Source organism: Diuraphis noxia, unplaced genomic scaffold (assembly GCF_037042655.1).
Source record: "Diuraphis noxia isolate RWA-SAM2 unplaced genomic scaffold, SU_Dnox_SAM2 contig0003, whole genome shotgun sequence".
Classification (NCBI taxonomy): Eukaryota; Metazoa; Arthropoda; class Insecta; order Hemiptera; family Aphididae; genus Diuraphis; species Diuraphis noxia.
Genome location: NW_028301713.1, coordinates 64,898,735 through 64,915,575, shown reverse-complemented (window position 1 = coordinate 64,915,575; position 16,841 = coordinate 64,898,735). Strand labels below are relative to the sequence as shown.

The following is a 16,841-nucleotide window of genomic DNA, read 5'->3' as shown; positions in this document are numbered from 1 at the left end:
TTCTATAAAAAATCAATTATATTTTACCTTCTATGGCAACGATTTATTCTGGGGTAGGCTTTTTTAATTAGACATAATATTGTTGAGTTTTAAAATCTTTGAATGGAAATAAATACCTACAAGTGAGTCATGTAGTGGCTAATCACTCCTCTTTTGAAATGTTTATTTACATAACACTGTCTCTAAAACTGTTAAGATGTTATTCAATAAAATAAAAAACCAATATTATCCTTGGGAAAATAAAGAATACAAAAATTTGATTAATGTGAAATATAAAATACGCATAATGGGATAATAATAAAAAAATTACAGTGTTAGCTACTGCACTTTTATTATCTTTGTTCGCTCAAAGACTTTTTCAAGATTTTAATTTTAAATCTAGTTTGTAAGTAAGTAAAATAATACAATTTATTTATGTATAGAGAGTTAAGAAAATTTAAGAGAGAACATAGATAATGTAGTTACTTTAAAAATTGATTATTAGTCAGTTCATTCTAATACAAAAGCTATGAAACTAAACGTTAACTGCTCATAAAGAAACAGAACAATCAGTATATGAACGTCCAACCTTTGTCAATGTAACACACATCTTTATATTCATATTTTAAAAAGGCGGGTAAATCGTGGATGTCGCTCTGCTGTACAGTAGGTTACAAGTGGGTTACTGTAATGGATGGAATTAAATTTGAATCCAATGATATTATATCATTGTATACGAAAAACAATTCTGAGCGAAGACGGTTTATCTGTCTAGAATATATTATAAATTATTAAACATTTTCAAATCTTAGATTTAAAAAGAACATTTTTTAAGAATTTCTAGTTTAAAATAATTTGCGAATTTTCGTGATTTTTACACATGTTGTCAAAATTCAAACTTTGAATGCTTGTAAAAAAAAATTGTACTAATATATTTCTTTTATTTTTCACCTGCTATTGTAAAAATATGTTAGGAGCCTTATATAAAATTTTAAATTCTAAGATATAAAAGGAAAATGTTTAATGAATTTCTAGCATAAAATAATTTACGAATTTTCGTGATGTTTACATAATATGTTGTCAAAATTCAAAATTTGAATGCTTATAAAAAAAAATTGTGACTGTTTTTCTTTTATTTTTCAACTTCCATTGTAAAAATATGTTAGGAGCCTTGTATTAAATTTTAAAATCTTAGAATTAAAAAGAAAAACTTTTATGAATTTCTATCTAAGATAATTTGAACATTGCCGTAATGTTTACGTATTTAGTCAAAATTTGAACTTTAAATGCTTATAAAAAAAATCATGCCTACGTATTTTTAATATTTTTTAACTGCTATTGTTACAATGTGTTAGAAGCCTTGTATTAAATTTTCAAGCTTTTCTACCGAACACATACATTTTTATCGATATTTATAGAAAAAAAAACTAAAAAAGTTGAAAAATTAAAATGTCAGTAAACAGCTTAAGACAAATTTAAATATTTTGAAAATTTAATCAAATATAGAAAATGCCTATATAAACATTCAGTGCAAATTTCAAGTATCTGCGGTCATTTGTTTTAGAGACACCAAAATAAGGAAATCGCTAAAAGTGAAAATCCAATGTTGTAAAAATTTAAATTTCAAATGCTCATAAAAATTGAATTTGAATTTCCGGTGGACTTTTTATTTGTGATAAAGATTGGAAAACTTTTAAGGAATCTTGTATTAAATCTTAGATTTAAAAAGAAAATTTTTTATGAATTTCTAGCTTAAAATAATTTCTGAATTTTCGTGATTTTTACGTATTTCGTCAAAATTCAAACTTTGAATGCTTATAAAAAAAATTGTGACTATGAATTTAATTTAATTTTTCAACCACTATTATAACAATATGTTAAAAGCTTTCGATTATATCGAATTTAATATTATTTAATATTACATCGATATTAATTTTTAAAAAACTAATAATGATCGAAAATTTCAAATGCCTATGAATAGTTCAACTTAAGTCGAAAAGTTTTGAACATTGCATAGTGCATAGAATATACTTATATAAACATTCGGTGAAAATTTCATGTATCTATGGTCGTTTGTTTTAAAGTTACATCAAAAACCAAAATCGATTTTGTCGAAAAATGAGTGTGCGTAAAATTTCCCGTTTTTCCCCTTAATTTTTAGTTTGTTTTTCTCGATTATTTAGAAAAGTATTAAGAATTACTTTTGACCCCCCAAAGTACCAACTAGATTCACTTTCTGATCGAACGAGGTACTGAAGTCAAAAATCGAAGCATTTTTACTGCCCCAAAACGTGATGACAGACACAAAAAAAAACACACACACACACACACACATCTAAAATTATTATCAACTATTGAGTTTTTACATGAAAGCTAAATTCTTAATTTTTCAATCGAACTCATCGATAAACACTTTTATTGATTATGTACTCGTTTATTACATTTCTCGAAATTTTTTTATTTCTGCGTACTTTTTTATAGTCATGATGGGGCATAATAAATTAAAATATATCGAAACCCAAATTTAATAACTAAGTAAAAAGAAATGCTCTACCCGTGGCATCTTCTAGGTAGTGCTAATAAGTTAAAGTTCGTGAATTAACTCATTCGTCCTACTAATAAACTGTAAAATCAACTTACCCATGCCGTAATTTCATAAATAATAGGTACCTAAGTGTGAGGGGTCAGTATTACGCGTACCTATACTTAAACACGGTAAGGGATAGTAATATACCGGTGATAAGCGCCAAAATTAGATAAGAAAAAATAAAGTCGTATCGTACAAAAGCGCCAAAATCGTATCGTACGAAAGCGCCAAAATCCTAGGTACCTGTGTGCCACGGTTAATAGATGTTAAATAACAGATATTAAATTTAGAATTATATCGTTCAAAAACTCCAACGTTTAATCTTAATCGACAAATGTCGACAGTTAGATTTTATATCTGATTACAATAGATTGTCACATAGACAGTGTATGAGCAGTTTTGTGTTATTAGTTTATAACATATTGTTAGTAAGTACTTCGTAAGCATTCGTGTAAGCATCATTCGTTAAAATGGATTTTACAAAAACTATTACAAATAAAGGTGTTGTGTGTATTTTATATAAAGAGCAAAAATATAGATTTTTACGAGAAATGGCCAGTATCTACTTACATAAAATTTTAATTTCGGCCCAAATTATTTGTAATTTTTGCACCTTTGGCGCCTATTTCACATGTTAGGTATACAATATTATATTGGCGCTTATGTCCTACACATTTTGGCGCAAATGATAGGTCATTTTTGTGCATTTGGCGCTTCTGTCATATAGCCTAATATACTTAATTGTTATGATATTTTTAATGTTTCAAGTACTTATTTTTAAAATGTCAATAAACTATTATTGCATTTACATTATACGAGTTAATCCGTTTTAAATTTAAACCGATTTTATTATGAGTCAACCTAAATCACCCGACTTGTTTACATGTGAGTCTTTAATATTAAAGTGATATGCAATAATTTTCATCATTTTATAAAAAATAAAATCTGAATAAGGTGTATTATGTTATCAATAATTAAACTGATTAAATTTGGTTAAACTATACCCTTTCGAGCGTCTTTAAAATATAAACGGTTTTTGTTATTAAGATCGCTTTAAAGCGTTTACATGATGCATGATTAAACCGCTTTAATTTTTAAATCGCCTTTTATTGTGCATGTAAAAGTATTATATTAAAATATAAAACACATTAAACATGGTTATTTTTGAAGTGGAAATGGTTCACAGTATCGTTAACCGGTAATAACGTTATGTGCAACGGAATCACCAAAAGTGATGATCGCGAGTGATGGAAAGTTTGACTGTCGTTATTTTTCTCTTCTATTCACTTTTTTATTTTCATATTCATAACTTCAGTATTGTAAAAAGTAAAGATAGTTTTCAAGAGTATTCAAGTACAGATTCAGATACTTATTTTGAAAAGTACATAAATTACGTATTTGGATACTCAGAAAAAAAGTATTTGAAGACGAATACAAATACTTCAAAAAAGTATTGATAGATAGATACTTTAAATTGATTTATAAGTACATTATTTGATCTTATACTTAATCACAAGAACCTGTTTTTTATGTTTTACGTTGATTGTATAAGCATTTTACACTACGTAATTTGGTGTATATAATAAAATACTAAATAATGTGTACATTTTCAATTTATTAAATTTTGTTAACATTTTAACTTTAAATGCTTATAAAAAAAACTCGCTTGTGTATTTTTATATTTTCCATCTGCTATTATATCAACTTGTGAGTAAACTTGTATTATATTTTCATGTTTTTATTAACATTCATAGAAAAAAATACGAAAAAAATTGAAAATGTCTATAAATAATTTTAAAATATTTAAAATATGTTGAAAATGTTATCAAGTATAGAAAATTCCAATACGAATATCCAGTGAAAATGTCGCGTATCAAAGGCAATTTGTTTTAGAGTTACACCAATATCTTAAAATCAATTTTCTCAAAAACTGATTTTGCTTAAAAATTTCCATTTTTCATTAATATTATTTTTTTTTGTTTTTCCCAGTGCTTTTGAAAACTACTTGAAATTTTACCTCCTCAATGCACTAACTAAAAATTTACTTTCCAACTGGAAAAGCTACAGACAAAAAGCATTATTTTGACAACTTATTGTGTACACAGACACAAAAAAACAAACATTATTGTAAATTCAATACTAATCATCACTCCGCTCAAAATCTAAAATAAAAACTAAAATATTCTTAGATTATTTTTTTGCGCGATTAAAATTAAAATTAGTGATTATTTGAGAAAGTATTTAAAATTCTTTGTTCAAGTAGTGGCTTTTTAATAAGTATTTGAATACTTTTACTCAAGTGTACTTCACAAAACTGCCGCTATCAGAGCAATTAAAACTTTTACATAACGTTTTACACATAACGCACAATATCCCAACCACGGACGACGCACGTAAGAAATATTCGATCGGTGTGTCCGGTGTCGATAAATAACGAGACCCGTGGACCACACGCTTTAATGCGGTAGATTAGATTTTCGGGATCTACGAGCGCATCGGATTTTTTACCATGTCCCGGCACGGAAACTGGCACGATTTATCTGTCGAATGGATTACGCTCCGTGCCCAAACTGATGACTACATATATAATATGTATATATATATCATATCTGTGTATCAATATATATATATACATATACACATATACATTTACATATACAATGTATATATATGCATAGATGCCATGGCACCGTTTCGAGGATAAAATCGTGTGATGATAACACGGTTTTATATATTTATATTACGAGAGTGATATGCAGGGTGAATCACGGCAATCATGCTCATTGTTCACCCAAATTTTTGTCACAAATGATGAATTTATTCAAATTCAAATTTTTAGAATTATTGTTATATACACTTGATTTATTTTTCAAATAATTAAGGTTTAGATCTAATTAGATTTTTTTAACATTTAATTTAAGAGATTTTTCCTGCGTCTGTATAAGCTTTATTTTGTTTCAAATGAGAACTTCTATTTTTACTGTGAACTGTCATTTTTTAAATTTATAATTTATATAAATATAAATATATATAAAACATGTGTATAAATCGAAATTCTAATGAGAAATTTCTGAGTTTTAACATTTTTAATTATTATTATAATAATTGTTCACGATAAGAAGTTTAGAAGATATAGGTGATATCTATGATAATTCGTAAATTATGTTAATTAACTATAGAGTCTAGAACTATAAAATTCGTAAAAATTCTTTGAGTATTATATAGTTATATTGTATTATATCATTATTATAAGTAAACAATATACTAACATTATATCCATTTTATATTTTATGTAAAACCTGCAGATTTATATTAAGGATTTAAAGATCAATATCTTAGATACTTCATGTTCGAAATTTGATTTATTTGCATTTTTCAACAAAATCATTCACTTTAAAATTTACAACAGAAAAATAAAAGGTATGTAATACGTAACTTTTAAGTTTGTGTGCGGTGATCACACATAACGAAACAGCTGTGTTTACTCATTTCATTTGTCTACGTCCAAAATACGTTATTATAGTATATTTCTTCAATGTGACTATAAGGTTATATTTTACAATAAACATCCATAGCTCCGAAAAAGTTACACCGATCAGAAAACTAACAAGTTCGAGTCTGGTAACAACGTATGAACTGACAATACCAGATATTTGGAAGTTATTAATTTTTGTTCAATTCACTGTTACTTCTCTTGTCAATATACTCATTTTAAAAATATTGGCAATAAATTACAGAAGTTTGAAGATAATTTAAGTATCTAGCACAAAAAATACACAGGATAATTTTCATATTTATAATTATCCCAGTTAAAATTGTATAATATAATATTTTATGTACGTGGTATTGTATATCAGCACTGAATTTTCAGGCACATATTTATTATTTATCCATAGAATGCTTTGTATAATTGTATGGTAATTTTTAAATTAAAATTAAAAATAATTGTCAATGTAATAGGCATTATATTATCTAACCTATGTATAAATTTATATAATTTAAATAAATATAAAAATTGATTTTTGTCTGTCTATTTGTTCTTTATGCATTTCCAAACGACTGGACCTATTGCGATGAAATTTGGTACAGAGACATATTACACCTAAGAGCAGAAAATAGGCTAAATTAAAAGTGTTAGGCTTAAATATCATTCAATCGAATATTTGAGTTTTCAAACTATTCTTGATAAAATGAATACAATTACATAATGATAAACTAATTTGAATATCGTTGTAAGATTATTACTTATTATATTTTAACCATTATATATCTATATGCATAAAAGTATACTGCTAGAAAAATCCCAGGAAACGAATTAAATACAAAGTTTGAGACATATAAGATTTAGGATTTTTACGGGCTACGAAGTACACAGGTTAGTAGTTGAACCCGTGTAGTATGGATATAAGAAGAGACACATGAGACACTTGGAGCTATATTTTCAGTGAACATAATAGTTATTTAGCTATTTATTTATTGTTATTTAAACGGGCTAAAAGCCCAATAGATATTTTATAATATATGTACTATAAAAGGTGAGATCAAAGTATATAAATTATTTTAGGTCCATTATATCGAATGTAGGTGTACGCGACCAGTGGTGCGACACAACTATAAATATTGTTCCGATGTTATAAAATATAATCGTGCAAAATATTTAATACTAAAATCAAGTTATTTTTAACACTGCAGTTTTGTTTTGTCTTTCAATTTCTCGAAAGGCCGTACAAATACTACTGAGTATTCCGGTGCTGCTAATGTTAGGAATAAATAAGATTCCAGATCATAGCGAGGTACTCTCCCTCGAGACTTGTGCATGAGATTACGCGTAGGTATCTATATATTGACTAATTATCTATGTTCACATAAATCGACAACATCGAACTATTTAAGCTTTTTTTATTATAGAAAAAACTTTAAATGGCTACACATCAATTTTACATAAGTGCAACACCGCTCAGGGCCAAAATTCACTCGTAATGTCTCTTTTTACAAAATCTTTTAAAGAAAAACCATATTTAGGAAATTTAGAAAATTTATTATCATTTATCAAATAATTAATGTTGGAAATTTTTCTTTGTTGGCTAACTACAATTTTGTTTAATAAAATTCATAAACGAATAGAGTACATTCCTGGATCTTTAAGCCAACAAAAGTAAATCTCTACCTATGTCGTTTTATTCCTGTATATATATACATATATAATATATATATTTTAATATTTTATGCATCCTATGTTAGTGTATAATATTTACGACATAGTTATTGAGGTGTAGATGGTATCGGTATGTAAAAGTTTTTATTGTTTTAAATTGATTAATTTACTTTTATATGCAGACCATGTTATACTAAGTAATAAATTAAGTCACTAATCTTATCGAATGTATTAATTAATTTCGTTTTTGAACAAAAATCATGAATATACAATTAGAAACATAACACTTACCTACTTATAAAAATTGCATATTCCCATTGATTTATCCCTTATTAAACTCTGTTATATGAAAAAATGCACAGAGTTATTTTGATTTAATTTTAAAAAAAGGTGTAAAATTATATCCAATCATAAATATTATTTTATTTACCAAGTAATTTTATAATGATTGTTATGAAAATCCGATGAAAATCGGTTTATACGTTTCAAAGTATTTTATATTATTATACACAGTCAAATGTATCTGTGCAATCAGTATATTGAATATTCATGCAATATATTATTTAAATTGTACGTTTATATTTAATCACAGCTAATATAAAATTTAAATACTTTTTATTTGGAATACGTATTAATTTGGCAATTAGTATTCGGATTTTATACTTATATAATATAAATTTTTTAAATTTCTATGTTATGGATAAATATACTTTATGTTCTAAAACAAGTATGCAATATGCGGATACATAATTAATATTATTCTTATAATAATTAACATTAGTTTGTAAAAAATAATTCTAGTTATGATAAAAAATGTATGTGTACTGTTTCTATAAATCTTTCCCAATCCATATATTGAAATATTTAATATAGCTTTAAATTCTTAAATTAAGAGGACGTATCCAAAATATTCGTCTTACAAGTGCTCAAAACATAGAAAATGTACGGTTAGCAGATCACGTTTAGCTTCTTTTATTTAAAAATTGTAGTGTATCAATTAATTATGAAACTTGATGGTATAAGAACATTATCTGTATTTGTATGTAGGTTTTTTTTAACATAATTCAGTTTTTAAATGAGTTATTATGAGCATTTTTAATTTACGCTGTACTATAAACACAAAATTTGCAAAAAAAATTAACTATCTCAAAAAAACTCACATACAAACACTGATAATGTTCTTATCATCAAGTTTCATATTAGGTCGATTCACTCTAATTTAAAAGGTAACCAATATAAACGTGATCTGCTGAGCGTGAATTTGTATGTTCCCCACTTAGCAGACAAAGACAACAAATGCCCGTGTTATACATCCTCTCGATTAACTGAAAAAATTTGAGTTGTTAGGAAGGAAGCTCTATGGTGCACCTTTTCACACCGTATCAAGGGAAATATTGTAATTATCGATTTTTCAAAACAACGAATCTTGATTAAAAAAAAAAAATTATACGTTCATACCTATAACTATTAAAAGTTAAGAATTTACATTTCTGATGAAACAAGACGGACGAAAATAACTTTTTTATTCAATGGCCCCCTTTACGATTTGTTTTCTTTGCGGTGCATGACGTTTTTCTGCTTCGAAATAAATTCCACCGTTTCGATACGCGTATTTTATGCAAATTACATCATTCAAATAATTCTTAGTATTGTCACGGAAATATACTTGGTTTTCTCAGAACGAATGGCACTTTGACGAATCATTATTTGACGTCCCGAGAAAAACATTTTAATTATTAGTTAAATCATGATGGCCAGCTAATGTGTTTCTTGAACGGTTTTTTCTAAAAAAAGACTGGAGTTCATAAATACTATATGTTAATATATTACTAAACCGCCACGGCGTGGTTTCACGTAGTTGACGAAACAATTAGCTGTAACCAATATAAACCGACATTGAAGATTTTAATAGCATTGTGAAATCAATACTTTAATATGTTATTGAAACGATGGGTTCTACGACATTTGAGCGAAAGAAATCGAGCGAACGTGAATGAGTGAATGAAAAAGAGCGAATACAAAATGAGTGATTAAAAATATAAGCGAAAACATATAGAGCGAAAAAATTAATATTATATACAGGTTTTTGAAATAATGAGTGTTGTTTGATAAAAGTATCACCCTGTGAATATTATATAGAGGTTTTTGAAATAATGTGTGTTGTTTGATAAAAGGATCACCCTTTATATGTTATTATATACGTTTTATATATTTTCGTCTTTAAACATTTTATATGAATACTAGCCCTCCTTGCTAGCACGAATATTATAACGATTCAATAAGATAACGTTTATGATCATTTGTCTTATCTGAGTCACTATATCTTCGTAGTGTATTACACTCGTACCTAGGTTGAATTTGTCATTTTAGTCGTCCGCCAGAGTATTCAGTCGCAACAAGGAAAACTTCATCTATACAGTTAAATAATTTTTTATATCGGAAAGAAAAAATACATAAAGATGTCGAATATTGGCGATGTATAGATAGACAAACTATGTACAGTTGTTTGAATTTAAAATACAAAAACAATTTTAAAGGCCTTTCCGATCATAATCACGTTGCCGATATAATTATAAAAATCAAGCGAAAGTAGTAGTCGAAAGTATTAAAAAGCGTGCCGTTAAAACTCAAGATAATACTGGAGTTATAATAAGTGAGTCGTCATCTTCTGTAGTTCCAATTGTTTTTAGTGCACTTCCATAGATCGCATATTTGAAACGTACAATTCAAAGAACGAGACAAAAAATTTGCTTAGCTCCACCTAATCCTAAAATTCTCGATGATTTACACCAATTGCCAATTGAATATAAATTGACCACACACTTATTTTAATTATATTATAATATTATATTTTTTTCGCTCTATATGTTTTCGCTCATATTTTTATACGCTCATTTAGTATTCGCTCTTTTTCGTTCGCTCTTTTTCTTTCGCTCGATTATCGGGATATTGAAACGATGATAGAGAATAACATAGGCAAAATTTGCTCTGTCAATTCGATTTAACTCAGAACCGACGAATAGTTAACACTGTGCTATGCATGAGACTTAGACATTCAATGCACGTGAATCAAGAGGGACATAATGTAATCTTCTAAACATCGCAATTTGGGTTGATCTATGTAAAACAATATAGACTCGTTGTTTGAGAACCAAAAAAAAAATCGAAATACATGTAAATTGTTCAGGAGAGAAATTTTAAATTTTAAACTAATACATATATAACTGTAATAAATGATTTTTAAATCTTAATTATTTTCAAATATAATAGTTAACGAAGTGTTCTACGTTAAGTCTTGTAATTTGTTATTTATTCTAAGCAAGACTTAAAGTAAAAAAAAAACACATGATAAGGTAAAAAATGCAGTTAACAAGTAACAACCCAGGTACAACAGAAAGAACCTTTTTGTTATTAATATTATTATTATTTTTTACTTGAACTTTTCCTTCAGAATTACATTTAATTTATCGGGGAACAAAACTAGGATATTTCGTAATGTTGAAACCAGAATAATATTTATTTTGTCGATATAATTAATAATATTGTAGGGTCTTTTGAAGTTATGATTAACACAATGAAATATGAAATAAGAGTTTTTGGTTACTCTTTTCACTAATTATTTTTATTACTCGTGGAGATATAGGATCACCTATAGGTTTTAAGTCGAACCACTATTATAGATGTAAACGAAAAAGTTCTTTTTAGATTTTATACAACTATTATAGGTACAGCAAATTTGTAAAGTAAGTATTTATTTAACGCCTTTAAGTTCTAGATAACTCTTAAACACGCTAATCGGCTGCATGGCAACACGGGGGTTTCTTAAAAAATAACTGATGTTAATACTATACTATTAAGATACGATCTGTATGATTAATAGGGTTTCCTGATGTTTGATATTTTCGTACAGATATGTGAATCATATGGTTTTATTTAACGCAATTTTTCGTTTCAGATAACATCGTTGGCTTTTCAATTGCTATTATAACATTAAATTCCGTTTATATAATAGATCATGTTATATTTAATTTATTTTCTCGCAGTTTTACAAGAGGATAAACAATTTGACATGTGGTTGTTATCGTGTTATATAATGAGCCAATATAATTATTTGTGAGTTTGAATTACTACAGAGCATTATTATAATTAAATATACCTACATACATACTAAAAAAAACGGGTTTTCAAAAAAAAATTGATTTAGCATTACATTATTCATTGTGTTGTCATACACGAGAAAAACAATATTGTATTATTTACGCATTCAAACGAACGATTATTGGTTATAGAATTTATTACTGCATTATACTATTAAAATATTACGTTTAAAATTAATTTTAATACCTATTATTGGTATTAGCATAATTTTGTAGAGTGATAGTACATCATTTTAATAATTTATCATAAAGGTGAATGAACTAAACAATTATTTAATTACAAATTATAATATATATATATATATATATATATATATATATATTATAACACACGTCAAAATCCTTTAAATTTAAATACAAGATAATTCTTTAGTTACCTAGTCTTTGTATATAGGTAAATTACTGTAGTTAATAATTTTGAAGTAATATATAAGCATACAATAATATCAATATATGATCTTGTATATGTAATGTAGTATTTTATAATTATTTAATGTCACCTTAACAAGTTCATCAAGTGCACGGGAAAGAAGCACAGTGCGAACATGACCACAACTGCCACCAACATTTTCGCCGCTTTCCTTCTGGCTTTTATTTGAGCCATCGTGCTCGTACATCCCATCGTTGCCGTCCGGTTGAACCCTGCAAAATAAACTTCCACGTGAGTAAATTCATATGCGTCTTGCACTTAGGTGGTTTTCCAGACTTGTTATAACTTGGTTTTAATTTTTTTTAAATAACATATTCCATCATACACGCGCACAGTTACGAGCTGCTAATATTTCTGTGAAATTTATATATGATTTACAATTTTTCAATGCATGTTATAACCACACATGCCATCATGATCAAACGCGTTGTGAATGGAAGTGCGGTATTAAAAAATAAATAAAATCATTTTATAATGCATAGTGTCTTAGAGCCTATAAGAAGTAAAATTGTTTTCGTTATATAAATGTACGTTATATTTGTTAGTATCATATTTTCGTTAAAAATGTGACATAATATTTTCTGTGTTAAAAAAAAAGCTGTGAATCGTATATTTCAAACAGTTTTTTTGTTTTATTCTGGTAGTTTTTCACAACTTTTTGAGAAGTTTTGAAATATACCTACCTAAATAGCTAATTTTATTCAATTTTATAAGCTATATAGTATATACTCTGTTTATACCATGAAAATGTGGTCATTGCGCACATACAACTGGGGTGTAAGACTTATTTTTGGTTTGTGCGCAACCATATTATCTCGGTGAATGGTGTATACAAATGAAACCCATTGAGTGTATCTACTGAAAACCAATAAAATGTGCCATAAATAGAATATTTTATTCCGATGACTGACAGTATGAAACATTATTTCAGTATAGCATTGCACCTAAGAAATTAGTAGTACAAACATGTCCAAACTGTTGAGTTGGAAATAGAATGAAAAATTGACAACCATTGCACACATTACTTTCTACATATTATATTATGTTAATATAATATAAATAATAATAATATATAATATATTTTCCGATTACCTAAGCAAATATTTTCACTACATATACACATCGAAACTTAAACTTTTAAATCTTGATACCTACATAATCTTTGGTTTTTATTGTTAAGTTGGGATAAGTTAAAAGATAATTGCTTCCTATAGCTCTTGGGCTATACAGTATCCATACTATCCCCATGACTTGAACTGTAGACACGCTTATAAAAAATATTGATAATTTGTTTTAAAAAATGTAAAATAGGTACTTTATGCACTCGACTGTTTAAGTATTATATATTGTTGTTTAGTATTACGGTTGCAATAAATTGCTTTTCAAGCACGTTCATATTTTTTTTTATTGAATACTTAATTATTTTTAATGTCAATAAACTAAACGAGTTTCGGTTAAGTATATTAAACTATAAATCGAGTGATTATTTTTGTACATTAATGTAGTGTTATAGTTTTATTTGTTATTACAATAATACAATAACATAGTAATTGTTTTATGCAAAATATCTCCTCTTCCAAAATAAATAATAATGTATTCAAGTATTTTATAAACGGGCTTGAATATTTTCTCTTGAAAGCTGTTTTCGTTACACGATTTTTAAAATTACCTCCACTTCAAACGTTTTAGGCGTATCAGTTATTAATTGATATCGTTAAAAAAACCACGATATTTTCAGTAAAGAAAAAAAATGCTATTTAGTTTTTATTTCACAGAGTATTATAGATTGCCATTAGATTTAAACCACTAGAATGTATAATAATATTAATCGAGGTTATTACTTTTTTTTTCAAAAACGACTTGCTATAAAAAAAAGATATTCAAACATTATGTTGATTTGAATGACAACGAAAATTATACATTGTTTACGTACCTATTATACATTATTATGATGCATAGTTTGGGTTTTTATGAGAGGCACTAGTTTATTTAATAATTATTGCTGTCACATAAAATTGTGTTCCTTTAGAATGATGATCGATTTATAATTATAACGGCGATATGTAGACTATACAAGATGAGATAAATCGAAACGTTTTCCCGCGGTGTTTCATAATATTGTTATACGGGCACTTATAGTAATATTACGCATGCATCTGTATAAAAGTTGGTTTGCAAAACTCACCATTATAAGCATTAGCGTTGAACATTTGCACAGTTTCTGTATGCCCGGGTATGTTGTCAGATTTCCATAACACCCGGACAATCTGATAGTAGGCAACCGACATGAGCAATAGGGGCAGGATGTAAAGCACGATGGTCTTGGCGATCTGGTAGATAGTCTCAGACTCTTGGCTCCATAGAGCTTCGCACTGAGTCAGATAGATGGAAGAAAAACGTTTTGTCTTTTCGATTGCTTCCAACACCAAAAGCTCTGGAATGTCTGCGAGAAAAGCCAAGATTAAAACGATCGTAATTTATTTTTATTATATTGTTGTATTATTATAATATACATGTTTTAACACTATACGTTACATAATATATTTAATAATTATTATAATCCATGATAACATAATAAATCATTAATATGTATAACTATAGTATTATTAAGGCACCTACCAATGCACTAATATAATAAATATATATAATTAAAGAAAGTTTGATAAAAATTATTTTGTAACATTAAAAAAAAATAATATTTTTTGCAAAAAGAAAAACATTTTTATAAATGAAAATCTATATATTACATCTGTGTAAATAATGAATGTTAAACATAAAGATTAACATCCTAATATTTGGATTTATCAAATTTATTCCATAAAAATAAGACCACAATATACAAAATATAATAATACAAAATTGCATTATTTTTGCAAGTATCTAGTGTTACAGAATTAGCTAGGTAACTACTTAAATAAGTATAAAAACTAATGATATACTGGAATAATAAGTTTGATGAGCAAAAAAAAATCTTTCTATGCTGAGAGTATTAATTATAAACAATGACGAGCGTAATTTTTAATGTTCCAATATATAATACTGTACATTTTTAGGTTCGTTCTCACGCTATATTTCAACTACATGGGCCCATTAGTCATTTGGTATTAATAAATGTACATAATTAAGGTGGTTACTGGTTAAAATTTGATCCTATAAAAGTAAAATATAATATTATACCATACATATATATCTATATAATTTTATTTTTGTTATAATATATCCAATACCAGAAAAAAATGAATACGTGATATAATAACAGCATAAATAATTTGTTTATAGTAAGAAATATTATATTATAAATGCTATTTGGTTTGCTTCCTAATTATATTTAAACAGAAAAAATTAAATTAGTCACACTTAATGTGGGTATAAGGTTTTAAAATAAAAAAATTATTTTTTTGCGTCCGTAATTCAGGGTTTGACCAAATACAATTACTGAATACAAATTAATTTGGTATAATAAAGTGTTTTTTGAATAGTTTCTATAAATATCTGTTAGTGGATTTAGTGGACATGCCTTAGGATTTTCAAACTTATATTACTCTGTCACCTATAAATGTTGGACCACTACATCCTATTCACAATTTGGTATTTGAATACACCGGCATGAAAATGTCCAATTGGGTATTAATATTAAAATAAACACTAATATTCTTCTGTAATGTAAAACGTGTTTAATATAATTGGGTTTACGGTATTTTTTTATTAGTTTATATTGAAAATATACAGTAAATACCATAAAATACGTATTAATATGTATATGTGCATACGCCTACAGTACAAAAATTAATATTTTAATAAAAATATCAAGGTACTCATGGATTTGGAACTTTGAAAGTTACCTAATGGTACTATTCACCAAAAACGTTAACGTGATTATCATTTCACGAGTTATAAATTATTATCGAACATTCATAATTTTACGCTTGCAATTTATATAACATCATACCTTGTAAATATCACAAATTTATTTCACGAACCAGTATAATTTAATACTACTATATCTACTATATTATGTCAAATAGTATTATAGACGTATAGTCATAAATATTATATACTATATATGTTATATATTTAAACAGAAATTTAGATATTGAATACCTAATTTATATATATCAGTAATATTTTTAGATTTTAACTGTGGTAATACAAATAGATTTATTAATTAAAATAAAATTCAATAAATATCCTTCAAATTATAAAGTGAATGATTTTTATTACGTTTTATTAACATAAGCAAATAATCTTATCATAGATATATTGTTTTGTTATAAAAGATTTCTTTCCAAATGTTTTTTTTTTTCTAAGCATGATGATGTTGATAATTTATTAACTTATCGTTCACATGTATGTTATATACTTATACAGTAATCCTCTACCCATATAATTTGTTATTCCTTTTCAGGTTTAAGCCATTATGTAAATATTTTCTATCACTATTAGTCACTAAAACTAACATTTTTTTCCAACGAAAAATATTTATATTATGTTTAATTTGTCATTGTGTTATTATAAAAATCATAATATATTGTA

General features: G+C 26.6%; 1 protein-coding gene across 1 annotated transcript in view; it reads right to left on the bottom strand.

Moving 5' to 3' along the window:
- The window catches only part of LOC107163072 (orexin receptor type 2-like), a 161,829-nt gene that overhangs the window by 20,717 nt on the left and 124,271 nt on the right, over window positions 1–16,841 (bottom strand). The window contains exons 5-6 of the mRNA XM_089223806.1: window positions 14,494–14,751; window positions 12,379–12,520 (exon numbers count right to left, since the gene is read on the bottom strand). Coding sequence (XP_089079932.1) covers window positions 12,379–12,520; window positions 14,494–14,751 — 400 coding nt within the window. The remainder of the gene's footprint in view (window positions 1–12,378; window positions 12,521–14,493; window positions 14,752–16,841) is intronic.